The sequence below is a fragment of the Propithecus coquereli genome, unplaced genomic scaffold (assembly GCF_000956105.1).
Source record: "Propithecus coquereli isolate 6110/MARCELLA unplaced genomic scaffold, Pcoq_1.0 Scaffold780, whole genome shotgun sequence".
Taxonomy (NCBI): domain Eukaryota; kingdom Metazoa; phylum Chordata; class Mammalia; order Primates; family Indriidae; genus Propithecus; species Propithecus coquereli.
In genome coordinates, this window is record NW_012153952.1 from 498,417 (window position 1) to 526,363 (window position 27,947).

The 27,947-nt window shown below is 40.7% G+C and overlaps 1 protein-coding gene across 1 annotated transcript in view; it reads right to left on the bottom strand.

The window, feature by feature from the left end:
• The window catches only part of RPRD1B (regulation of nuclear pre-mRNA domain containing 1B), a 53,979-nt gene that overhangs the window by 12,649 nt on the left and 13,383 nt on the right, over positions 1-27,947 (bottom strand). Inside the window, exons 3-6 of the mRNA XM_012662813.1 lie at positions 27,575-27,708; positions 15,002-15,114; positions 12,730-12,856; positions 6,624-6,799 (exon numbers count right to left, since the gene is read on the bottom strand). Of these exons, the coding sequence (XP_012518267.1) occupies positions 6,624-6,799; positions 12,730-12,856; positions 15,002-15,114; positions 27,575-27,708 (550 nt within the window). The remainder of the gene's footprint in view (positions 1-6,623; positions 6,800-12,729; positions 12,857-15,001; positions 15,115-27,574; positions 27,709-27,947) is intronic.

Here is a 27,947-nt window from a genome sequence, read left to right on the forward strand (position 1 = left end):
GCTGCACATACACACAGAACCATTTCTAGAATTCTACATGAGGGAAATAATCCAAACACTGGAAGTTAGCCTCAAGTTAAAAAGAAAAAGTAAGAGAGAAACATAAATGTGCAATAAAAACAATCACTGAATATCCAACCGCAAGTATTCAAGCAACCATTTAAAATGTTTATAAACTAAAAATAGTTATCTCTGAGTAATGAGATTATGATTTTTTTTTCCTGTATACTTATTTGCTAAGTTTCTTCTGATGCATTACTTTTATAATCAGGAAAAAAAAGAAATAAAGAACTGAGTATTAGCTGAGTAAGAATGAATGTTCTGGCAGGCAAGGAATGACAAGGGGCTCAGATGCTGTTTGGACTTAACACGTACATGTATTTTATAAATATGAAAAATTAGTGCTACATACACCAACTGAACCTCAGTAGAGCTGTTCCAGAAAGCAGGGCTTCACACTGTCTACAAAAGTTGGGCTAGATATTAGAACAATGCTAATGGCTACAAGTACGAAATTCTTGCTGGAAGAGCTTTGAAATCATGTCACTTTTTTCTGTTTTTTTTTTTTTTTTGAGAGACGGTCTCGCTGTGTCAACCAGGCTGGAGTGCAGTGGTGCAATCACAGCTCACTGCAACCTCCAGCTCCTGGGCTCAAGCAATCTTCCTGGATCAGCCTTCCAAGCAGCTAGGACTATAGGCGTGCACCATCATGTTTGGCTAGTTTTTTTTTTTTTTTTTGTAGAGATGGGGGTCTTGCTATGTTGCCCAGGCTGGTCTTGAACTCCTGGTCTCAGCCAATCCTTCCACCTCACCCTCTCAAAGTGCTAGGATTACAACCATAAGCCATTGCACCCGGCCATGTCATTTTTTCAGTGTAAAGTCTCAAACACTGGCAAACCATGCTCTTAGGTCACCAAGTACATGAAGTATATCATAATGCGGTGGTTTTTTTTCCCCTGAAGTGAAAAGGAGTTATCGGTAAGTTTCACATTGTAGTAAACACACACACTCACACAACCTGTGATAGATAAAAGCTCCAGCTGTAAATCTGGCCTGAGCTATAAGAGTGAGCAGCAACTGAAATAAATTGAAGGAATCCAAGGACCCAATATCCAGCCGCTAAACTCCAAATCACTTACAGAACTCCACACGTCAACTCACACATTGGAGGGAAACCTGGGGGGGGGAGAAAAAAAAAAGAGGCTCCCATATCAAAGCTGGGACCACACCACAGCCTGCTACGTGGGAAAGGATCTGAGAGCAAGTCCCCAAGATCACTTGGCAGCACGCTGACCTGTTTCGACAACTATTCTGACTGCCTGTGGTGCTGATAGCACTGCTAGTCTAGGGAGGAGAGAGCTGTATGCTAAGGAAGGGCAGAGAGCGAAGAGGACTGGGGGGCAGAGGGGGCCAGCTCCAGGGAGGGTCTCTCAGCTCCCATGGGAACACAGTGGATGATCACTGGAGTCAGGAGATCTGGACCCTGGTCCTCACTTACTTCCTCTGTGACCCTGAACTGCTCTTATAAACCCTGAGCTTAGTTCTTACCTAAAATAAGGATTAGACCACCTGTTCCCATCTGTCCTTACTGTAATGGACAATGAGATACTGGCTTTGAGCATCAAGGGGAAGAGGGAGAATTTACTCCAAAGCTGACAAAAAAGGAGCTCGCTATCTCCACCTACTGCCTGCCTGTCCCCATCACTGAAACAAAAGTTTCTAACCATCTGCATCCTGCAGGGAGGAGGGGGACGATGCCACGAACAACAGACGGCCATCAGTTTGGTTTAGAAACCCCCTCAGCTGTAGTCAAAGAATTTCTCAAGTTTTATAACTACAATGCAAACAGAAATACAAGAGTCACAAGGCAATGCTGGATTCTGGACCATTTCCCCCTTCCCAGCTGTGTTGTCTGAAGTCAAAGGCTCTGCTCCCTCAGGGTTCATTACAGCCAGGGGGCGGTACCAAGCTGGCAAGAAACAGCAGCAGCTTTAAGTGCACGGAGCCAATTTCTCCCCTCCTATCAGACCAAGAGCATGGACACAGGTACAGGAAGGAGGGTACTCAGAACCTAAGGGGCAGAGTGAGTTCTTTCACTTAGAAAGGCCTTGGAGTCCACACTGAGATGTTTTCATGCCACCATTTTATCTTCTTATATAAAATGTCATTTCTCTGAAACAAGATTCTTGGGAATCATTTAAATGATTCAACTTTGGCTACTCTTCTGTGTAAGATGTTTACTGCTACTGATGTTGCAGAATCAAATTTTTCTAAATCAAAACAAAAAACCTGATGAAGATACCAGATGTCTGCCTTGGATTCTATTCCTGGTCTGTGGCTAACTCCTTCCTATGGGTTTGAATTTCTTCACCAATTCAGAAGTCAGACTACACAATCTCCAAGTTTCCACCCAACTCAATAACCCTAACGACTTTACCTAGCCACCAGGTCTCTATGTGTTGCCATACTTTGTAGAACTGGCTGTCATAACTGTGCCCCAGTGACTTTGTTGAGCGCATACAAGTACGTATGCATACCTTCTAGAAGTGAGGGTTAACACCAACGACCGAAAAGTGATACCACTGCCCTCCACCTCCACCTGTGGTCCCTGATACTATGGCATCTAGACAGGGCCTTTATAAAGTCAAATGCATCAGTAGGTGGCACGCTGGGATGCTTTTTAAAATTCTGCAGCAGAAATAAATTGCAATGGCCTTTTGCAGAAATGAAAAAGCTGATTCTCAAATTCATATGGAATTATAATAGGTCCTAAATAGCAAAACAATATTGAAAAAGAACAAACTTTGAGGACTCCTATGTCCCAATTTTAAAACTTACTACAAAACCACAGTGATGGGAACAGTGTGGTACTGGCATTAGATAGATATATAAATCAATGGCACAGAATTAAGAGTTCCAGAATAGAATTCCAGAAATAAACCCATACATCTATGGCCAAATGATTTTTGACAAGGGTGCCAAACATTCAGTTGGGGGATAGTCTCTTCAACCAATGGTGCTGGGACAAATGGATACCTACACGCAAAGGAATGAAGATGGTCCCCTACTTTACACCATATACAAAAACTCAAAATGAATCAAGAACCTAAATGTAAGAGCTAAAACTGTAAAACTCCTAAAAGAAAATATAGGAAAAATGGATTCTTAGATGTGACACTAAAAGCACAAGCAACAAAGAAAAAAAAACACAAATTGGAATTCATAAAAATTAAAAACTTTGTGCTTCAAAGGACATTATCAAGAACATGAAAAGAAAACTTACAGAAGAGTAGAAAATATCTGCAAATTAAATATCTGATACGGGTACAGTATCCAGAATATATAAAGAACTCTTACAACTCAGCAAAAAAGCAAACAATTCGAACATGGATTAAGGACATGAACAGACATTTCTCCAAAGAGAAATGGCCAAAAAGTACATGGAAAGATGCTCAACATCATTAATTAGGGAAATGTAAACCAAGACCACAATGAGAGACCACTTCACGTCCACTAGATTGGCTAGAATAAAAAGTAACAAATGTTGATGAGGATGTGGAGAAACTGAACCTGTGTACATTGCTGGTGGGAACGTAAAATGCTGCAGCTGCTGTAGAAAACAGTCTGATGGTTCCTCAAAAAGTTAACTTTGGAAGACCTGCTAAAGGCATTATGATATTCAGAAACTGCCCAGGCATTTGGTAATTACCTTACATTTTAAATAAACATCTTATCAAATGAATATGTTATTATTAGCATTTTGATTTTTGTTGTCTATTTCAATTTTGACATGTTAGAATAGTCCCCTTACTTAGAACATTACCGATATTCTATTTTAACTCCTTGTTTGCTGTTGTTTCTTCCCTACTAGAGTGTAAGCTCTTTGAGGAAGAAAGCGCATCTTGCTCATTTTTGCACAATTGACTAGCACAGCTTTTGTTGAGTCCCTGAATGAACACACAGCACCGTACAGAGCACAGACCCTAATTCCCCACTGGTGGTCTCCAGCACTTCCTTCCCACACCCTGTCTTTTGTCTCTTTGCCTTTCTTCATGTTCCTGTTTGGACCAGTCTTGCTGCTCCCCATTTGTGAACATATTTCTCTTCTTCTGTTATTTCCTTTTTCAGAAAGGCTTTATTGTCTGACAGGTTTGGACTTACCTTAAACCACAATCAGAATTGCCAATTGCCTCCCTAATCCACATCATGTACAATTGGTCAGTTTGCTTTTATGTTCACCTGTGCTGTTTATGCTAGAATATGATTTTCTTGAGGGCAGAAACACAGTCTCCGTAACTCCCCTTCCCACATCCTAGGCTCTGAATCATCACACTCCCTGCATCCCAAAGTGTGGGAGCCACTGAGAAAGCTTAAAAAAGAAAACATAAACAAACCTAAGTGTGTTAAAACTTTGGGGAGAAAACAGACCCCCAAGCAAATAATCACATTTCCAAATAGCTGTGAGAATTCTATGTCTTCACACATTGAAGGCAATGAAATCATTTAAAAAGATAAAAGATTTAATTAGCATTCTGATTTGGCAGCTTTAAAGCAAGCACTGGCTGTGTTACAAAAATGAATGTTAAAAACATAGGTAGACCTTATGTACTACCCGCCTCCAAGAGACTTTTGGAGGAATTCATAGTATGAATGTATCATTCAAGTAGCACATACTTATCAAGTTTTACCATCACCATAAGGAGATTAACGGATTAAGACCAGTCCATTATAGAACGTGAGAGAACAATCTTAGATTCAGGGGACCAAACTGTTCACATTTTTAGCAAGCATGGATAAAGAGAGAACTAAAGTCATCTCTCAAATCTGATGTTGCATCTTAGTCATAAGTGCAGAAAATTTAGCTCTATTTTTACAATAAATGGTTCTGCTCCTGTGGCTGGGAGACATGGTTTGGGATAAGAACTTTTAATTCAGACTCTGTACTTCGCAGTGGTGGGGCTTCCTGTTCTGCGTCTCCAGCAGTGGAATGCCAACACCACTCCACGGCGAATGCGCAGAGGAGAGCGAAGCGACTGGAAAGCTACGGGACACACGGAAATCTCTGCTCTGTCTCTTAATGACCCTCGTGGCATCCAGCAAGCCACTGGTCCTACACAAACTTGAATGATTCCCCAAGAAGTATTCAGAGGAAAGTGCAACCGTTGGGAGGGGAACAGAACAAAGAGTTAACCAGCTCTACCAGTCCGATCTCCTTCTTGAAGACTCTGTCCTCTATGGTAGTTTGCCACGTTCAACCCAACAGCTGCTCATGATAATCAATGTCTGACAGATCAGAGAAAGCCCTTAATGTGTCGCCAAGGGGCAGTTCGACAGATGGCATGATGACTTACAACCAGAATCATTAATTACACTCTCTTATTAGTCCCGGGGCACAGTGCTGAAAATGCTTCCTCAGTGAAAGATGAGCATTTCAGATAAATGACCGTCTGGTACTGCCTGTGAAACTCTCTTTAGGATTTCTGGTCAGTGCTGATTTCTAAATCCAAGCCATAGTATTTTTACAGCAGTTTCCCATCTTCCATATTCAACCTGGCCAGGAATGTGAAGTTTCCATTACCACCACCCATCATCGCTCCCATAATCACTGCAGGTAAGGATACGGTAAAGACTGCCCATCACTCACTTCCCCTCTCAGGATAGACCGCTGTGTTGAAAGGCAAGTGCAATTACCTCAGCCACAGAGCCAGCGCAGTGTTTCAGTGTTCCCTCCCTCTGTGCCAGAGAACATGTTTCCCGAGCGTGGAGGAAGGCAGCTCTCCCCCTCCCTCATCTACTCCGAGTGGGATTTAAGAGGTATCCCTTGTTAATATAATGTGACTGCTTCTCCAACTCAGAACTGTCCTCCCTTCGCAAAACCACTAGCTGCAACTATTTTCCATGTCATCTTTAAAAAGAGAAAAGCAGACACTCCTGAAAAGGAAGCCTAGAAGGCAAGCACGAGTTCCCAAACATCCACACTGCTGGCTCTGCTATCCCAAGGGACTAAGCACTGAGGTTAAACCACGATGTACTTAATTAAGAAGCCAAAACAAGTGCATGGTGAGGAATGTTTCTGAATTCCCTCCCCAAGGGCACTCAGACTAATATCCTCAACTCAGGGTAGAAATGAGTTCTTTCTCAACAGTTTTGAGAACTGGGCTCCATAAATGCTACTGTGAAATTTTAGAACTGCCTGTAGACAGAGCTTGCAGGCAAATGACTTATTGGCCTTAGCATGGATACAAGTCAGAAATAAATGTCCAAACGACTCAAAAGAAAGACATTCTTAAGCATTTCCCAAATACTACCAAATCAACATTCTTTGGCTTTCACTGACGTCCTGTTCTTTTTGTACCTACAACTAAAGCAATATTAGGATCCAGGCTATGATTAAAAGATCACTGTTTGTTTCCTACAATCCAATTTGTTCTTTCCTGGACATATAAAAACAGGACTCCAGTTTTTAACTAGGCTCAAATAATTATAGTATCTGAGGGATGTTACCATCTCATGAATTTTTAAAAGATAAAAATGTTGTTAATTAAGGTATAATAAAAACTTTGTACCGTGGGCTACAGAAAGGGAAACTTGGGAAGTCTGGGTCTACCTTGCAATATACTCACTTCCAGCTTTTTCTCCTTTTCTGACAAAACATCTTTCTGATTCTGGGTATACTCCACCAACATCCGAGCCAGCTGGCGACGGTCTTCCAGTTCTGCTGCCAGACGCCCATTATATTCTGCTAGTAACAGACATGCTTCATCTACTGTTTTTGAAAGACGTTCAGCTGCCTCTTTGTCTAAGTACAAATGAGACCAAAAAAAACAGAGAAAATGAACAAATCACATAGGTATGACTGCAAACATTTCTGGGGGAGGTTAGCAGTTTCTTGCCCAACGTACAGAGTCTAAGAATAAACCAGAACCTGTGGACCAACAATGGGCTGGCTGACCAAGAAATGCAAAGGCATTCACTCTGTCAACAGGACAGGACAATTCTCAATTACCTGACGGGAGGCAACTGTGGAGCGAGGAGAATCTGGCAAAGGCCTTCTAAATGCCTATTCCTGCAAAAGCTCTACAAACCAAACAAGCACAAAGAGATACCTAAGGTCATCCATGAAATAATTTTTTCTTTGCCCCTGAGAATTTCAAGTGCTTTTGTTTATTACAGTTGGCCATTTGTGTCCATGGGTTTTGCATCTGTGGACTCAACCAACAGTGGATCAAAAATATTCAGACAAAAAACCTCCCAAAAAACAAAACAACCCTACCAATTTAAAAAAAAAAGTCAATAAAAAATACAAATTAAAAAATATATGGAAGAACTATTCACAGAGCATTTACATTATATTAGGTATTATTAATATAAGTAATCTAGAGATGATTTAAAGCATATGGGGAGATATGCAAGTTATATCAAATATCATGCCATTTTACACAAGGGACTTGAGCATCCTCGGATTTTGGTATCCTTGGAGGATTCTAGAACCAATCCCTGACAGTTATGGAGGGAGGAATACATTTCATTAAGTAATTTTTTTATATTCCGCTGAAATAAAAAAGCATGCACTCATTTCTTCGGTGTGGAAACAAAGACCAAAAAAAGCTACATGACAGGTTTGATATGTATGTGCCCAACTGAGGAGCTGGGACTCAGTCAGGTCTCTAAAATGGATCTATAGGACTCTACTTCTTAAACTACGTAAGCCTTGAACCTGGGTGTAAGTCTTCCTCCTGCATTCAGCAAAACATATGGTCTAATAAGAAACAGGCTTTCGTATATTTTTGAACAAGACCTACGTCAGAATTTTGGATGTGTAGACACATACAAAAATAAAAGAAACAGAAGTTTCATAAAACAGTATTTATCCTTAAAAGTGTTCTATCATTTATTCTATTCCATTTTTTAAGAAATGTTGGTCATTACCTACTGGACTGATTTCATGTCCAATTAAAGGTTGCAACTCATGCTTTGGGGGGAAAAAACTGTGCTGAAATATGAGAAAGGGTACTCTCAGAAACAAGTAGTGAACAAAGGCTCAACATTAGGGAATGAGAAGAAACAAAAGAAGCACTTATATTTATAAAGAACTGATATAATTATGTGTGGGTAGCAGTGAGATTAGAACTCTAAGTATGTATATCTCATTTTAAAAGGCCTTAACAGATCAACATAGTAGGTTAGTGCTTTGAAACAAGAGCACAGAGACTGCAGCAGTTCTCTGGGACAAACTAAAGGTGAGTTACACGGTGATACAGATCCTTCGCTCCCCATTGCTACAGGTGGTCAGAGGCGAGAGCGCTGGGCATTCTCCTGGGCAACTGGGATTGAGGAACTCCTAACACAGCGTCTCTGTTTGGCAAACAGTCATCTGGCTTTTGGATGCCTTCTTAATGTGAATATTGGGAGAAGAACTGTTGAGGGATTCTAAATTTGGTCTGATGCCGAAGATCAGGCACTTCTATCCTCCACGGGGATAGGGAACAAAAGAATGTCCTTGGTGAAAGGGAAGGAGTGAGCAAAACAGCACAAAGGGAAGAGATGATCTCAGTCACAGACAGTAAAGAGGGCTGCAAAACCCATCCTCTGGCTCGGTGGCTCGTTTTAGCTGTCATTGCTTGACTATCTGAATTTTTTCTTTAATGGTTAATTTATTAAGATGTTTGGGTGCTTATGGGAAAAAAATGGCAAGGAAAAGTGCTCATTTTTAAGATTTAAGGTTTTTTAAAAAAATCAATTCTCACCCTCAAGAAATTGTACAAGGGAAATAACTCATTTATACGAGTAATTATAACCCCAAAAAATAACTTGTAATAGTTAAATGAGTTATACAAAAAACACAGGCAAAACACAAAAGCAAGATGCTCGCTTCAGGGGACTCACCTGTGGCTGTACTCATGTGCTCTGCTCTCCCCCATACATCACAAGAGTGGCTGCAAGCCTCTTTCGGCCAACCCTCTCTACCTGTGCACAAACGCCCCACTGCCTCTTGCTTACTCAAAGACTCAACTTCTACAACTGTCTCCTGCGTTTCCCCCACCTGGGCACATTCTCCTGAAGCTCTACCATCAGCGTACAAACACTCTACTGTGTGTTCCCACCACGTATCGCTCTCCAGCCGCTGACCCAGCTCCCTGCTCCCCCTTTACAGCAGAACCTTTCTTCAAGAGAGTTGTTCACGCTCCCTGTAGCCACCTCCTCTTCTCCTGAGCCCATTCCAACCAGGCTTTTATACCCACCAATCCTCTGCTCAAGACCTTCTAATTAGTTTCACAAATACTGGAGCTCCTACTCTGTGCCTAGGCTCTCAGAGTCCTCAGGGAACAAAATGGACAAAAATTCTCTGCCCCTGAGTTTACATTCTCAGGTAGGTAGAGACACAATGCAATACTATACATATTTACCAGCCAGAGATAAGAACTATAGAGGAAAAACAAGGCAGAGGAGAAAGAATGAGGCAATGGAAGGGGGATCAAAATTTTCCATAAAGTGATCAGGGTAGGCTTCACTGAGGTGATCTGTAAACAAAGGCCTGAACAAAGTGAGAGAACAAGCCGTGTAACTACCTGGGGAGGATCATTCCAGGCAGAGGGAACAGCAAGTACAGAGCCCCTGAGAGGGAGGAGTGCCTGGCAAGGAGCCCACACCCATACAGCCTGAGCAGGGACGGAGGGAAAGGAGTGCAGTCTATAAGGACAGGGGGCAGACCAGGGGCAGTGACAGCCTGGCTTTTACTCCATGTGGTGAGGGAGTCACAGGGTCTTTGAGCAGGGGAGACTGATCTGACTGCTGTCTGACAGCATCCCTCTGGGACTGGCACTACTGAGCAGGAGGGTGAATCTATGGGTCTCAAGTTCCAGCAGAAGGGGCAACACTAGAGATGTAAATTAGGGAACCATCAGCATAAAAACCGTAATTTAAAGTCATGAAACTGGATGAGACCAATTGTCAATGAAACTAGCTAGAGAAGGGGGCTAAGTTCTCAACATGAAGAGGTCAAGGAGAAGTGAAGAAACCAGCAAGGAGGCTAAAAAGACAATGGCCAGAGAGAGTGGAGGAAAGCCAGAACAATGCCAGGCCCAATTCCCTACCGCTGTAACAAATTACCACCAATTTAGTGGCTTAAAACGTCACAAATGTTTTTATTGTGGCCGCTTCCTCCACCTCCAAAGCACATTACTCCAGCTTCTGCTTCCGTAGTAACATCTCTTCTCCGACTCCTGCTCCCCCCACATCACTCTTACAAGGCCCCTGTGATTACACTAGGCCCACCTGAATAGCCCGGACACTCCCCCATCTCAAGATCCTTAAATTAGTCACATCTGTAAAGGCCCTTTTGCCACATAACATATTCATTCACAGGTTCTGGGGATTAAGACATGGGCATTTTGGGGGACCCATTATTCCACCTACCACACACACCAAGTGAAGAAAGTATTCTCAGGAAGAGGAAATAATCAACTGAGCCGAATGCTACTGGGGTCAAGTTAAGATGAAGATAAGAGAATCCACCACTGAATCTAGCAGCAAGGAAGTCATCAGCAATTTCGACAGCAGTTTCTTTCTGCAAGGCAGAATCAAGAAAGAATGGGAGCAGGAGAAGTGGAGACAGCGTAGGCAATCCATTCAGGCTGTTCTGCTAAAAAGAATGGAGAAATGAATGAGGCAGTAGCTAGAGGAAGATATGGGGTCAGGAAAAAATTTTTCCCACATGGGAAAAAACACATGTTTTTCTGCTATTTAGAATGATCCAGTAGAGAGAAAAAACAGAAGATGCAGGAGAAAAGGGAAGCACTGTTAGAGCAATGTCCTTGAGTAGGTCTAACACACAGGGAGAGGGGCAGGCTTGGAAAGCAGCACTTTCATCCAGAGAAGTAAGATAAGAGGAAAAGTCAGCTAAGGCGTGACTTTTACTTCTTTTTCCCAGCCAAGTTCAGCTGCGTAGATATGGGAAGGGAATAGATGAAAAGTTGGATTAAAGAATGGTGGTTTCCAGCGTATAGGGGAAAGACGAAATGTTTATTGTTTAATGGGTACAGAGTTTCAGTTTTGCAAGATGGAGAGAATTCTGGAAAATGGTTGCTCAACGATGTGAATGTACTTAACACTACTTAACTGTTACTTTTATGTGTATTTTACCACAATTAAAAATTTAAAAAAAATTTAAAAAGAAGCTACATGAGACCTTTAGGACAGTGAAAACAGAAATGAAATCACATACATTGCTAGCTTTATATTAATTTGCTTCCAACTTTTGCAGATTGTGATTTTGACAGTAAGAACAAATGAGGCAGTATAATGTAATAATGGAACGGATTTAACCAGTGTAGGGATTTTGTCAGGAGACTACACTGACGGGGGAAAGAGAAAAAAAGGGGTTGAAGGTGTATGGGAGGAGGTGACAATAAAGACTCTAATGTGAGTAAAGAAGAAAATGAGGACTGAGGGCTAGGAAGAGGTGGTGGGATCAACAGACTGCAGGTCTCATGGAGTGAACTGCTGGGGCTGTGCAGCAGCGTGAGGGCGCAGAACACTTATGCTGATTTAGAAGGTTCTCCAACTAAGCACATCCCCTGCCAGGGGGTCCTTCTATGTACAGTTCCCTCTGTCTGTCTGGTGGCACTTCTTTCCCTCAGATATACTCACAGCTTGCTTCCAAATGTTTTGGGTCTCTGCTCAAGGCCATCGTATCAGAAAGGCCTTCCCTAACCAACTTCAAAATACTGTCTCCTGCATCACTCTCTCCCCCCACACTCCTACTTCATTTTTCTTCTTGACACTTCACCCCTGAGGGGACATGAGTGGGACACCAAGAGCATCCACTACACAGTGGGCCTCAAATATTTGTTGAATGAAGGAAACAGTTCATGTGTGAGCTTGACTTCCTTTAGATGGATACGGAAGAGGTTAGAGGAGCAGTCAAGTCAAGGGACTAGAGGGGAAAAATGGTGGCCCTTGGAAGACAGTGGAATGAAAGGTCTGAGCTTTTGTAAAGGGAAGAGCACAGGCTTGCAGCCTAGGTTGGAATCCCAAGATCCACTACTTGTGTGACTCTGGGTAAGACTCCCAACCTCTCAAAGCCTCAATTTCCTCCTATGCAATATGGGGATATACATTCAGCCATCTCCAAAGATTACCATGAAGAGTGGAAGTACCTGGCACAGAGCATACTCTACAAAGATTAGTTCACGCTTCATTTCTTTCTTTCAACTTCCCATGTACAAAGTGGGCATAATGTCAACTGCTCCTCCCCGTTTAATTGGGGGTGATCGTTAGGACAAAATCACATGACTTACAACACACACCTGGAATTCTTGGCATTGAAGACACTATGATCTATGGGGTTTGTCTGTGCAGAAATCATACAGCGCTGAGTCATAAATTTTTTTTCTTTTAGTAAGAGGGTCATGAGTTTAATGGATAGGATAATGCCTATCCCCACCTCCTGCCCGATGCACATACAATTTGTACTGTGTTTTCAAAAGACTTGTTTAGAGTGCCATGGGTTGTGGCAGGCCAGCATTTCTGCAATAATTCCTAGAATCACTATTCAAGCTTTGACTATTCCAAAAGCTCCTTTGTTCAGCATGTGAGCTATGTCTGCAAATCCCAAGATGGCAGAACACCCAATACAACATGGAAAGTCTATACCTACAGACATAAGCATGTCCTAGGGTTTGATGCACTACAGATATGTCCCTCTTTTCCCATCTTTCACTTTCTCACCTGTTATTTTTTCCAGCAGAGAAACATCTTGTACTTCCTGGGGCAGAGAAGCAATTTTCTGCCGGACAGTAGCATCCCCTGATGCGGCATTTTCCAGATCCTGCAAAGCTTTGATTAGTTCCTCTGTCTATAAAAATAAAAACACAAACAATACTATCGATTACAACACATTGGGGTTTAAAGACAATTAGTTGGAGTTAAATGAGGTGGAGGCGAATTCTAAAAACAGTTGCTTCTGACATTTTTTAAAAAATTGTTTACTCTTGGCCGGGCGCGGTGGCTCACGCCTGTAATCCTAGCACTCTGGGAGGCCGAGGCGGGTGGATCGCTCAAGGTCAGGAGTTCGAGACCAGCCTGAGCAAGAGTGAGACTCCGTCTCTACCGAAAAAAAAAATAGAAAGAAATGATCTGGACAACTAAAAATATATATACAGAGAAAAAATTAGCCAGGCATGGTGGTGCATGCCTGTAGTCCCAGCTACTCGGGAGGCTGAGGCAGTAGGATCGCTTGAGCCCAACAGTTTGAGGTTGCTGTGAGCTAGGCTGACGCCACGGCACTCACTCTAGCCCGGGCAACAAAGCGAGATTCTGTCTCAAAAAAAAAAAAAAATTGTTTAGTCTCAGAGCTTCTACAGAAGTCAATGACATGGATTCTAAGAGAATGTATAAAATTAATTTTTCTAAGACCATGGCAAGACATGAATGAAATTTTGCATAATTCTTTTAAAAAAATCTAAAAGAGCATGTTTCTGGCAACTTAAGAAAATGAAGTCTGGTACATATTGCTTAATTTCAAATGATGCATTATTCCCAGTATGGAATAGTTTCTAGTATAGAATAAAGGTATATACATATACTAGCTGTTTACCAATTGTATTAATATATTGACTGATTACATGAAATGTATACAACTCACTTCAATTCTTTCTTGGGTTTGTGTTACAAAATGAATGTTGCTCCCAAAATTAAATGTGTCAAACTCATAATTACAAAGTGGGGGAAAAAGAGAAAAGTAAACCAAGGATGTGTATTGTGTATATCAAAAAGGGCTTTCTTAAATTATCAGAAAACACAAAATGCTGACAGGTTAGCCAGTCCATAATGACCAAGGAGTAGCTGCCTCTGTAGATGGCAGTTAGACTACCCCGAAAGTTGATGATTCAGGATGTTCTTTTCAAAGTTTTTAAATGCAAAGATATATGACCTAACACTGCTAACATTTAATCCCTGGTCTAATTCAACATTTTGGTTTTTTTTTTTTACTCTGTCACCCAGGCTGGACTATAGGGGTGCAATCATAGCTCATTGGAGCCTCAAACTCCTGGGCTCAAGCAATCCTCCCACCTTAGCCTCCCAAGTCACTGGAAATACAGGTGTGTACCACCACGCCCAGCCAATTTAAAAAAAATTTTTTTAGAGACATGGTTGTGCTATGTTGCCCAGGCTGGCCTCAAATGATCCTCTGGCCTCAGCCTCCTGGATTGCTGGGATTATAGGCATGAGCCACCAGGCCTGGCTAACATTTTAACAGAACACAAACCAGACATGCTTCCTACTTATATAGGCTTTAAATACACCCATGGGCAATGAAGTAAAGCTGTTTTAGGCAAAATAAGAGGAGGGAGTGTGCCCCCTGAAAAGAGCATGGACTCTGAAGTCAGAAAGACCTGGATTCAAATTAAGACATTGGGCAAGTTTTTTAATAGCCTCCTTGAGCCTCAATTTCTTTGACTGTAAATAGAGAAAATGAACCAAGGCAGAGTTAATGAGCTAACCTGTATAAAAGGCCAAACAATGCAAACACCTGGTTAAAGACTAATTCCCTGTTTTAATATTTAAATAAGCTATAGTATAGCAAATTTGCTATTGGCACACTGACCGTCCTTAGACATTAATGAGTTATTTACTTATAAAACCACCATGCTATTGGAGATGAGCCAAGGCAGAAGACTTCTGAGTATCTTTATAACAATATCTATCCCTTTCACAAAAATCTATTTTTTAAGAATATTTTTAGTTTCTAGGAGTGAAAAAACCAAGTCCAAGTACTTTATATTAATAACAAAAACCTAACCCGGAGTTGTGGATGCAAAGATGAAGTGAAGCCCATTGTCTGGCAAGCTTCACTGGGGGCGGATCGTGCACTGGCACCCCAAGAGATGCCCTCTGGCAATTCCATACTATTGGTCACTGGTGCCACCTTGTGGCCATCCTCTTCTAGTAGAGGTCACTTCAAGCCACTCTGCCCCACTCTTTGGGGGTCAAGACATACCAAGAGGGGTCCTGCAGAAGGATCTTGAGGAGAGTAGCTTCCAGGGTAGTCGTCATCCTCCTCCTCTTGTATCTGCTGAAATGTTCGCTTCAGAGACTTCTTCTCTTCTGTGGCTAGAGGAAAGAAAAAAAGTGATAAATGTGAGTCACACATCCTCCACTGATAGGAGTCAAATGCTTTGCACAATAGGCCACATGTGAAAAAAGAGCAGAAGGATGTACATTTTCAGAGATGGCTTAATGTTAACCTTTATGCTAGTTACTTTAAATTGGCTGTCGTTCCCTATATTACTGAAAAGAGTCAAAAGTTCTCGGTCTGTCATCTCAGATTAACTCTGGAAAAATACTACTGAAAACAAGCATCTTAAAGTGAAACTTACCAAACAATCACAATTAAGTAAAAGCCTCACTATCTTAAAAAAGACAGTTAATAGGAAAGTAAAAGGGTAAGAAACTCATGAGACAGTATAATGAAGCAAGCCAATGTGTGCTAGGGTTTATAGAGAACATACTGTATATAAAATGAGATACGTTACGCTTTACAAGGATCATTTCAAAAAATAAATAAGAGAAATTCATCAAAAAAAGGTGTCAAAAGTTCTAAACACAAATATCCTTTGAACTACCCCTTTAAAAACAAAACAAACCTAATTTTACCTTAAAATCAAAAATAACCATTACTGAGAAAAATGACTGATACAACTGGGAGAAATTACTTAAGTTACCATTTTAAAATTAACCACTTTTTAGGCTGACAGGTTACATTACTTATTATCTCTACCGTATGCTTTTACATTGTTATGATAAATGTGTTAATTCCAAAATCATTCCTTTTCCTTTTGTCAAATTGGACAATACAAAATAAATGCCAAACAACGGTGAGAAACAAATCTAAATGATAAATTCTCGTTTAGAAAGTAAAGAATACTGAACACTTAACATGTGCCAGGCATTGCCACAGTTTCTTCACATTTAATCTTTCCAAAAATTCTAAGATGGTGCCCCAGAGAGCCGCCCTCTGCCATCTCCATTTTACAGGTGAGAAAACAAAGGCCCTGGGAGGTTAAATGACACATCTAAGGTATGACCCCAAAACCTACGCTCTTTGCACTGCACTCAAATTACTTAAATTGGCACCACACCGCACCCTCTCATGTATCAAAAAAGGGGAACACCAGGAACCTGCCTCACAATTTTGTGAGTCCAACAGAATAACTCACATAGGATATACATACATTTTTGCTTAAACACTGTTTTCTGGAACCAAGTATGTAGCTCCTATTCTCCACCTCACATATTAACTGACCAAACAATGTTTAAAGTGAAAGCCAAGTCAATATCACAGGTTTTATTTTTTCTTAATGTTTTTGTCTATTCTAAAAAAAAGAAACATTAACATTTGCAACATAGGCAGTCCTCATGTTGCACATTCTGTTATGCACGGATTTCTTGCCACCATTTTGTCAAATGACACCAGTCCCAAGAACACAGTTCAAATTTCAGCTGCCATGGCATATTAACTCTGAGTAATTGTATAAAATACAAATTTCACTACTAACTTCAGTCCCCAAATCATAATTGGTGACCAATCATGCCACTTCTTCAAAGTCTGTGAGTGACTGGTCACTGCACATCTGTTATTCAGTTCACACACAGCAGAGTGTTTAGTTGTGCTGTCTCCTAGTGATACAACCCACATGACATTTTATAAAATCAAAACAGGAAATCAGTTACAAAGATGAAAGTATAGCAAAAATAAATAAATAAATAAAATTAAAGCTAATGCTGGAATTGAAATCTGAATGGCATGTAAACAGAGTCCGGGAAGAAAGAGGGTGGCTGTGGGATACTGCCGCTGCCGCCGTTCGAGAGCCTCTAGATCCACAGCCAGAGGAACTTAGTGAAAGCCAACTTATCAACACAAATGAAGAAAGTGGGAGCGATGAAAAGGATGACAATGTCCTAGGGCAGGGGTGAAGAACCTGTGGCCTTCTAGGTTCATAAGTGAGGCCTTCTGACTGAATCCAAATTTTACAGAACAAATGCTTTTATTTTTGTTAGTACATTTTTGTCCGTCTTTTATGTTTTTATTTTTAAAATGAACATATTTAAAATACCAAAGAATAAAATAGGTTTCAATGAAATAATCCTCCCAGACCGACCAGCACTATTAGAACATTAGCAAGCCATAAGGGATAAATTGACGGCTGCTATGCTCATGATTTAGTTCTAACTTCCCCTCCCTGACTGGTGCCACTACCACATGAGGCTGGTTGGCGAGAGTTTATAGGCGTCAAGTACACTAGTCTGTTACCAGCTTTTGACAACGGTGCCCTGTGTTTCTATTTGAAATAGAATTTGTGAATAGTTGCACAGCTCGACAGTATTTTTTAATTTTGTCTGCTCAACAGCCCATCATATCAAAAAATACCAAGAGAATGTTGAAGGAAGAAAACAGATTTTTTAATGAGGATTGGGAATTGCAATATTATCTTGTTTCTACTAAAGATAAGATAATTCGCTTGCTTTGTGATACTGTAGTATCAACATTAAAGAAATTCAATGCTCATCAGCATTATAACACTCATAAGGACCACAAATATTTTAAATTACAGGAAGAGGAGCAAAAAGGTTGTATTGCAGATATTAAAAGATGAAAAGCAAAAGCAAAGACAATTCTTTCAAGCAGCAATAAGACCTAGAAATAATGCCACTGAAGTAACTTATAAAGTAGCTTATATACTCGGGGGGGAAAAAGGGGAAGCCATTCAGTGATGCAGAAATTGTGAAAGAATGCATTGTTGAAGTTCTAGGATGCTTAAACCCCAAAAACGTTTCAAACTACAAACAAGTGCCTCTTTGAAAGGAGAACCATAACTGACTGGCAGCATGAATTAGCATTCAACTTAACTGAACAACTTCATGCAATACTTCAAAAGGAAAATATATATTATTCAATCATTTTGGATGAATCAACTGATACGACTGATTCAGCACAGGTTTTATACTTCATTCAGGTCATAAGAAAAGAATTTCTTTGCTACAAAGAGTTACTTGCTTTGGGCACTGTTGCAAATAGAACACAGGGAATGGATATCTTCGACTACTTTCAAGATAAATGTCATGAAGTTGGACTGAATTTGGTAAATTTAGTGAGTATATGTATAGATGGTGTACCTTCCATGGCAGGAAAACATTAAGGGTTTATTGCACAGATAAAAAAAGTATTAATAGATCCAGATGTTCTCATTTCTTTTCATTATATCTTACATCAGCAAAATCTGTGCTAAAACTACTATTTTAAGTGACACTTTGCAACAAGTTATTAAGTATTGTTAACTATATTCTTGCAAATGCAACACAGTGGCATGATCAATTTCCTAACATGCTAAAGTTTAAGGATGAGGAACTCAGAGTGGATTTGCCATATCATTCTAAAATGCGCTGGCTATCGCAGGGACAGGTGTTAGGCAAAATTTTATCTCTGCAAGAACAAATAGTTAAATTTTATGAAGAACAGAACCAGCAATGTTCTGTTCTATAGGAATGCAGCATTTCTGTGTCAGACGTCAAATCAAAACAATATGAATATTTCTTTACAAGGTAAAACTAAGTCTTGTCATGTGATATATGACAAAAAAATCCAAGCATTTCAAAAAAAGCTATCTTTTTTCAAAACACTTCTTCCTCAAAAGGAAATTTCAGATGAACATTTTCCCCAGTTAGCAAAGGTCATTGATGAGCAGGATGATACATGTGAATCATCTGAAGAATATGCAGCTGTTATAGACCTATTAATTGGAGAATACAATGAAAGGTTCACTAACTTTGAGAATCATGACATCACACCCAAATTAGCGTTTCAGCCTCACCTAATTGGTATCAATCACTAAGGCACCTAAAAAACTACAGATGGAATTGATTGAGCTGTCAGTAGATGACATTTTAAAGTCATTGTTTGATGCTAAGAAAGTTCCCATTAAAATATGGAAAAATGAAACAGAATACCCATGCCTTCAGCAACATGCCCCCAAAATGCTTTCTTACTATTATTACTGCGAATCTACATTCTTCTATCTGACCCAAATAAAAATGCCCTTAAGGTCACAAATGAGTGATACCAATCTAGAGGATCAACTGAAACTGCAGACCTCCATGCTGCAAACAAACATTCAAATACTTTCCAACAAAAAGCAAACAAAACAAAGTCATTAAAAGGTTACTTAATTTTAAAATAGATAGTTTCCATTTTTGGAAATTATTAAGTACATAGCAGACTTTTACAAAATAATGTACATTTTTAAGTATATCTAATGGAAGTTTCTTGAATGTAGCCTTATTTGATTACAGCTAAATTAATGTAGCCTTCCAACATAAAAAGGTTTCCCACCCCTGTCCTAGAGGAAGTGATGCTGACAAAAAACTGCATACTAAAGGAACTCTCAGAGATATTTTACAACTGTAGTCCCCAGCCCCCAGGCCACGGGCCAAGTATTGGTCTGTGGCCTGTTAGGAACTGGGCCACATCATTGCCTGAGCTCCACCTTCCCCACCCTCACCCCCTCACTCACCATCCATGGAAAAATTGTCTTCCATGAAACTTAGGAAATAGGACCACACATCAGGAGGTGAGCAAAAGGCAAGCCAGTGAAGCTTCATCTGTATTTACAGCTGCCCCCCATTGCTGGCATCAATGCCTGAGCTCTGCATCCATCCCCTGTGGACCTCCAACCCCTCCATGAGACCAGTTCTTGGTGCCAAAAAGGTTGGGGACTGCTGTTTTATAACACTGAAAGCACAAAGAATAAAATATTGGATGCTGATCCAAAGAAAGAAGCACAGTATGGCAATTTGCTAAGGTAGCAGTCCCCAACCTTTTTGGCACCAGGGACCAGTTTCCATGGACCTGGGGGTGGGGTAGCTTAGGTGAAGCTTCACTTGTTTGCCTTTGCCTACCACTCACCTCCTGCTGTGTGGACCCCTGTTTCTTAAGTTTCATGGAAGACAATTTTTCCAGGGTGGGGGTGGGGGGTAGCTCTGCAGCCTGGTCCCTAACAGGCCACGGACTGGCACCGGTCCTCAGCCCAGGGGCTGGGGACCACAGTGCTAAGGCATAAGGCATAGAAAAGATGCTTGCTCTGTATCATAAATTGTAACAGGAGAAGGCAAACATTGTTCAAACTACTCTTGACAAGTTTGTTACAAAGAAAACACACTTTAATTTTCAATGTTTCTAATTTTTTAAGTTATAACATACTAAATAACTATTATTTTACCATATTGTTTTCCTACACATTTGTAATCAACAGTGAGTTTTTAATTCTTTGACAAAAATTTTAAGAGTCACAAAACATTCGTAATTTTCCCCATTGATCAAGATTGCTTTGCATGGGTTAAGCTTGTACGATCATTTTTATAGCCCTGCACTACCCTACAAAGTAAGGATTGCTATAGTTTTTTAAATGAAAACTCTATTAGGACATAATTTACATATGAAACACCTAACAGTACTTGGCACACAGCAGCTACCTAATTAACATGTGGTATGACCCATGCAGACATTTAGCTGCTACAGCAGCAAAGTGGCTATGCGTAAGGAGTGGCCATTAGAATGTAAGCACAAGATCGAAAAACTTTTTTACATTGTTTTGTTTGCTTCCAAGCACTTAGAAGAGTGCTCAACAAATAAATGTTAAATATACTAAAGAAGGTAGAAAAAAATTATAGAACTTGAAACCTTTCTGTTTTCAAACTCCCATACAGAAATCATTATATGTAAAAACCAAACTCGCTCCCCCAGGACACTTAATATTCCTGAACCTTGGCACTGGGAGGCCTCAGATGGACGTACACCTTTACTTCCCCCAACTCATTTTCACGAACATAGCAAGGTCCACAGACTGTGGTTTGCCCAAAGCCAGAGAGCTTGTTGGTCTAAATCTGGGTCCTACAAGCCAAAGCCTCCTACTCTGGAGGTCTTTTTACTACCTTATGCTGCCACACACTCGCAGCATTATAACATTCAACTCAAACTGATAAAAATAATTTGTACTTTGCCATCCTGATGGAAGAGTGTATAACAGGAGGCATTAACCATTATCATCCTAATTCAGGTTTCTATTTCTACCTGGAGAACCTACTGGTGCTGCACACCTAAGATTTCTGAAATGAATTATTCATCACTTCCCCCATAGGGCTTCTCATTCCCTGAGCTACCTATTTCCATTACGAACACTTCCACCACTGGCCCCATCTTCCACGTACAAGGCCTTGGAAACCACCAGAATCTATCCCCAAAGTCCCAACTTCTAGCAGATTCAGCACCTCTGAGGGATGTCCCACATACCCCTCCTCTCTCTGCTCCTTCCCATACACAGCCTCTTATTAGCCATCTGTCCTTTAACATACCCAGTCAGAGGCACTGTCCCAATAGTCTCCTTACCTCTAACTGCTCCTTTTCCAACTTAAGATTACACTGTCATCCCTCAGATACTGGTATCCATGGAGGACTGGTTCCAGGACCTTCCACAGATACCAAAACCTGAGGATGCTCAAGCCTCCAAGATAAAATGGCACAGTATTTGCATATAACCTACACACATCCTCCCATATACTTTAAATCATCTCTACATTACTTATAATACCTAATATAATGTAAATGCTATATAAATAGTTGTTATACTGTATTTTTAAAATCTGTATTATTTTTATTTTTTTATTGTTTTTTTTCCCCTGAATATTTTCAATATGCTGTCGGTTGAATCTGAGGATGTAGAATTTACAGATACAGAGGGCTGACTGTATTCTATTATTAAATTAATCTTCCTAAAGCTGAGCTCTCACTCCATCATGCCACTATTCTAAAACTTTGAATGGCCTCTAACGATTTTACAGTTTGCTCCTAAGCTCAAAGTCTACTGGCGGTAATGGCAACATCATCCTGAGCGCTCCCTCTAACTCCCACGGCACCGAAACCTCCCTTAAAGCACCTGGCCTTGCAATTTTGTAGAGCTGCTGGCAAGCCTTCCTCTCTGATAGGAACATTAAGTGTCTGATTCCTCTACATCCCTACAGTGCCTAGGAATGAGTCGGCAGGCTGGGGTGTGAAACCTCTTGAAGGCAGAGGAGTCACAGAGTTTGGAAAATGCTAGTGCTATGTCAGAAATGACTATCACTGCTACAAAGTTAGCCATTATGATGCCCAGTATTGATAATCTAGTGACAGCCATTAAAAATAACTTAGGATTTCCAGGTTGCATTTACAAAAGCTACAAATTTAAAAAATGAAAATGAAAAAGAAAAAAAAAAACCTAGGAAATCTGCCAGTCCCATTTCTACTTCTGAATTTAAGGTAAGCCTTCCACTATCCCACTATCCATTCAGCTTCTGACCATGGGGATTATGTACGCTCCCTTTTTCACTCACTCAACCACTCCCCTGTTATAGGCAGGACAAACACTGTGAGTGGGCCAACGTCCTCCTGTCCTCATATTGGGGACCTTCTATTCTATCCTCCAACTCGTCCCTATGTCTTCAAGGGGCCTTGTATTCAGCTAACCTTCAAGTAATCCTAGTTACCTAACGATTTATGGTATGCCTCTTACAGACCTGACTGTGGTAGAATTTCAGACACTGTGGCAGACTCTGAAACTAATCTTAGGGCAAAAAGCTGGCCTGCAGGCTCCCAAATCACACTACAATAGGCAGCCAGCTACCTATAAAGCTGGATCTTCTAAAGCTGTGGTCCCCAACGCTCTGGCCGCAGACCAGTACCAGTCATGGCCTATTAGGAACTGGGCCGCACAGCAGGAGGTGAGTGGTGGGCAAGCAGGGAAGCTTCATCTGTATTTACAGCTGCTCCCCATCGCTTGTATCACCACCGCCTGACTCCGCCTCCTGTCAGATCATCAGCAGCATTAGATTCTCATAGGAGCATGAACCCTACTGTAAACTGAACATGTGAGGGATCTAGGCTGTGGCTCCTCATGAGAATCTCATGCCTGAGGATATGAGGTGGAGCTGAGGCGGTGATGCTAGTGCTGGGGAGCAGCTACAAATACAGATTATCATTAACAGAGAGGTTTGACTGCACAGAGACCATAATAAATCAATTGCTTGCACAGTCATATCAAAACCCTGTCAGCGAGTGGCAAGTGACAATGTAACAATAATAGAAATAAAGTGCACAATAAGTGTAATAATGCACTTGAATCATCCTGAAACCATCCTCCCCCTCCTACCAGACCATGGAAAAATTGTCTTCCATGAAACCAGTCCCTGGTGCCAAAAACGTTGGGGACTGCTGCTCTAAAGGATCCACCTGAAATTTTCTGAGATTAAAAGAAAAAAAACACCCACAGATTTTATATTACTTTCTGTTTTTCTTTTTCTTGCCCAGACTAGAGTACAGTGGCATCATCGTAGCTCACTGCAACCTCAAACTCCTGAGCTCAAGCAATCCTCTTGCCTCAGCCTCCACAGTAGCTGGAACTACAGGTGTGTGCCACCACGCCTGGCTCTTTTATTCTATTTTTAGTAGAGCCTAGCTCAGGCTGGTCTCGAACTCCTGGCCTCAAGCAATGCTCCTGCCTTGGCCTCAGAAAATGCTAGGATTATAGAGATGAGCCACCGTGCCTAGCCTCACATTACTTTTATAATGAGAAGAGAATCAGAAAATATCATTTGCAACAGCTCAAAGAGTTCCCTCACTGCAAAATATAGGAAGTTTTTTTTTTTTTTTTTAAAAAGCACATGAGGCCAGGCGCGGTGGCTCACGCCTGTGATCCTAGCACTCTGGGAGGCCAAGGCGGGCGGATTGTTTGAGCTCAGGAGTTCGAAACCAGCCTGAGCAAGAGCGAGACCCCGTCTCTACTAAAAATAGAAATAAATTAATTGCACAACTAAAAATATATAGCTAAAAAATTAGCCGGGCATGGTGGTGCATGCCTGTAGTCCCAGCTACTCGGGAGGCTGAGGCAGGAGGATCGCTTGAGCCCAGGAGTTTGAGGTTGCTGTGAGCTAGGATGACGCCACGGCACTCTAGCCCGGGCAACACAGTGAGACTCTGTCTCAAAAAAAAAAAAAAAAAAAAAAAAAAAGCACATTAAACTTCACTTACGGAAAGAAAAGAACCTGCAACAAATAAAAGGCTAATAGTTGAGGCACAGTTCTAAAAGCATTCTATCCTTACCATCTAATTGAACCAAGTGGCCAAGTCCAGACGTGAACTTGGGGAAGCTGAGGTTAGGATCGTGCTCTTAATGATCACGCTCTCCAGCCTTGCACAAAATCTGGGGGACTGAAAACAGTGATAGTCTACTCCTACTTTTGCTACTTTTGCTGGTTCAAATATAGACACTCAGCATGTTAGGTGTCAGAATGAGAGGGGCAAATAAAAAATCCTATCATCACCCACTGATAACATGTTACCTGTATTACCTCAAGTAATCCTCACCACACCCCTGTGAGGTATTGCCATTAGTATCCATATTGCACAGTGAGGACCTGAGGCTCAGAGAGATCAAATGCCATGACCAAGGTCACACAGCTTTAGAAGTAACAGAGCTGGGACTCAATACTCTAGAGGTCTGAACACCTAAACTATACGAAGGTCTAGGAAAGGTGGGGAACCTGCTCATGAATTTATACCATAATTTCAAGTCTACTGAATCCACGTACTCTCAGGAAAAAGTATGGTGTGAAGAACATCAGCTTTAAAGTCATATAGACCTGGGTTTGAATTCTCCATTTATAAATTTTTATCTCACTGGACAAAATTACTGTACCTTTTTGAACCAAAGTATCTCAATTGAAATATGAAAATAACACCAAATTCAGAGTAGTTGTAAGGATCTAAAATAAATTAACATGAAAAGCAGCTAGTAGAGGCTAGTACATAACAGGTGCTCAGCAAATGCTGATTCCTTTGTACCTACCTTCCCTTTCTAAATCCTACAATTGTACACACTACATGAATCATGCATAGCTAAAATAAATAATAAAGTTCCATTCAGTCAAGCAACAGCTTGAGTATTTCCAAGAACAAAGAAATTTTTAACCTTTTCTTATTTTTTAAATTTTGTTTTTATTTGACACATAATAATTCTACTTATTTACATACATCTAAATAGGTACAGCATGATGTTTCAAAAGACAACTTTAGAACACCTGGGTCTTGCACCTGGGGAGACAGGTATATAAACTTATTAAGAAATCTCTAGTCTTAAAATAATTTCCAAGCTTATGCATTCTCCAATGTTATAAGAACTGTCAAAGTTTCACAGATACACCTTTTTATTTCAAAAGTAAACTCTATGAATTTGCCTAAAGACAAAGAGTTACTCATGAATCAAAGCTAGGATATAAAAGGACTATTCAAATTCAGAAATAAACTTCTGGGGAACTCATCAATATTTTGAAAGAATTGTGGTAAAATATTCTGATAACTCAGGCCCAGAAAAGACAGTGTTAAGATAGCGAGTTTGCTGGGACTAATACACAAGTTGAAATCTTTTGATATGTGTTTTCATCTTTACAGAATAGAGAAAAAGAAATTCTCTTTAAACCAGAATTATCCTCCATATACAGGAATATTGTCTTTGTTATTATTAATGTCTGTCTAGATTCATTCTCAAAAAAGAAAAAATCAGAAACCCAATGAAGCTAGTTCTAATATTACCGCTGCCACAAATTCCCCAATTCGTTTGACTGTTCCCAGAGTACAGAATTATTTCTCACTCTTATCTCACTTTCCTATACCATCTAGCCTGTTTACTCAAAGCACGTGTCCAGCAAATGTTTGTTAAATCGAAATTCAACATTAGTTTCAAACATACTCTTTCCGAGCTCTCCTACTTGCCCAAAGGTGTTTTAAAAAATCAGCACTGTGTGGCCAGGTGCGGTGGCTCACGCCTGTGATCCTAGCATTTCGGGAGGCCGAGGCGGGCGGATTGTTTGAGCTCAGGAGTTCGAAACCAGCCTGAGCAAGAGCGAGACCCCATCTCTACTAAAAATAGAAAGAAATTAATGGGACAACTAAAAATATATAGAAAAAATTAGCCGGGCATGGTGGCTCACGCCTGTAGTCCCAGCTACTCGGGAGGCTGAGGCAGAGCATTGCTTGAGCCAAGGAGTTTGAGGTTGCTGTGAGCTAGGCTGACGCCGTGGCACTCTACTTTGGGCAGTAGAGTGAGACTCTGTCTCAAAAAAAAAAAAAAAAATCAGCACTGTTTATCAATGAATTTGAAGGCAGAGAGAAAAGAATGCGGAATAATTCCCCCAAACGGTACAGAATACCTACAAAGGACACAACACAAACACTACCAGAATCCAAAGTAGGAAACATCTTGCTTTTCAGAAGCTACTACCAGACTGACCCTAAAGTTATTTTCTATCAACTCCAAGGAAAACAATAATGACCTGCAGTATGAAAGCACTTATGTCATTCATAGAAAGGCTTTCACCCTTAGTTTTCCAGGAAAGTTACCCCACTGTAAAATGCACATAATTTTAGTCCTGGTAGAGATCATGAAGGGTACACAATGAAGGGTGGCTGAATGAATGATAATGTCATACATGCTATTCATGGTTAGGTTCTATAGCAGAGGCACGTACAGAGTACCAGAGAACAAGGAGAGAATGGCGGTATGTGCTGAGACAAGCAAGGGAAGATGTCAGAATGAGGGGAGCATTCTTGGGGATTGAGTCCACCACACAGTAAAAGGGGCAGAAGGACATCTTGGGCAGCAGATGCAAAGGAAGGGGTGTCAACAGAGCATCCAGGGGGAAACTATTGGTGATTCTGTATGGCCAAAGAATATGGTGTAAGTGAGGAAATGGCAGAAGAATCTGGAAAAGTAGGCTAGTTCAGATTAGAAAAGGTCTTCAATACTATTAGTACAGGGACTTGATCCTCCAGGCAGTGAATGTAGATGCAGGCAGATCTGCTCTGTAGCTCAGGAACATGTCATGCCAACTAGAATTAAACCACAACTAACCAGAAGCCAAATAACACTCCGTCTTACTCTTTAAAGAAAAAAATAACATAATCTCTTATAAAGGAGTTGAGAAAATTCACATACACATACACAATTCCTGAGGATATCCTGGGTTCAGTAAAGACCAAAATTTTAGCACACCAACAACCATTATGTTCCAAAGCACATCTGTATTTAATGAAACCACGTTGTTAAAAGGCTAAGGGACTTATCCAAGATCTACGGTAGTTAATGATAGGGATAGGACAAGGTCTTAGTCCAAGGTACTTCCTAGTTCACCACAACTCTAAACAACTTTGTTGCTCCTTTCCTCATGCAAGGAAAGTCTCTGAAAGACAGAAGAGAGCCAAGGAGAATAGAGAGCAGAAGTCAGGGTGTTAGAGGATGAACAGCATGAGTACTAGAATCAGGCTTACACGCCGCGAACACTACATAAATTCTCACCATCATTCATGATCATCTCTCTCTGAAGAATCATAAAATCGTTGGTGGTTCACAGCAACCCCCACTGCAGCTTTTCATATGTGATTCGAAAGTAGGCAAAGACCAAGAGCTGTAAACATGTGGTGATGTTCTACCTTTGGGGGGAGGGCTCTTGGAGTCCTCCATAGACAGCTTCAGCTGCTGTATGAACTCGCCGCCATACACACTTCTTTCTTGCCAGATGTTCAGCAATCTTTCTAAAGGTTTTTTACAGCCTTCATCTGCCTCTCTGCCCAGAAAAGATGAAAAGATATATATAAGCTTAAGATTTTTTGTTTTTAATTAGGACAGATCTATTTTTCAAAAAAAAAAATCAACAACTCACTAAATGATTTACATATTTAAAAACAGAAAGAATAAGGTACATATTGTGATACTTGGATGCCCAAAACTTGGCCAAAAACTACAATCTTCCTGCATGGTTAGGGAAAAGGGAGGGATCATGTCCTACCTTTTTTCCCCTTTGAA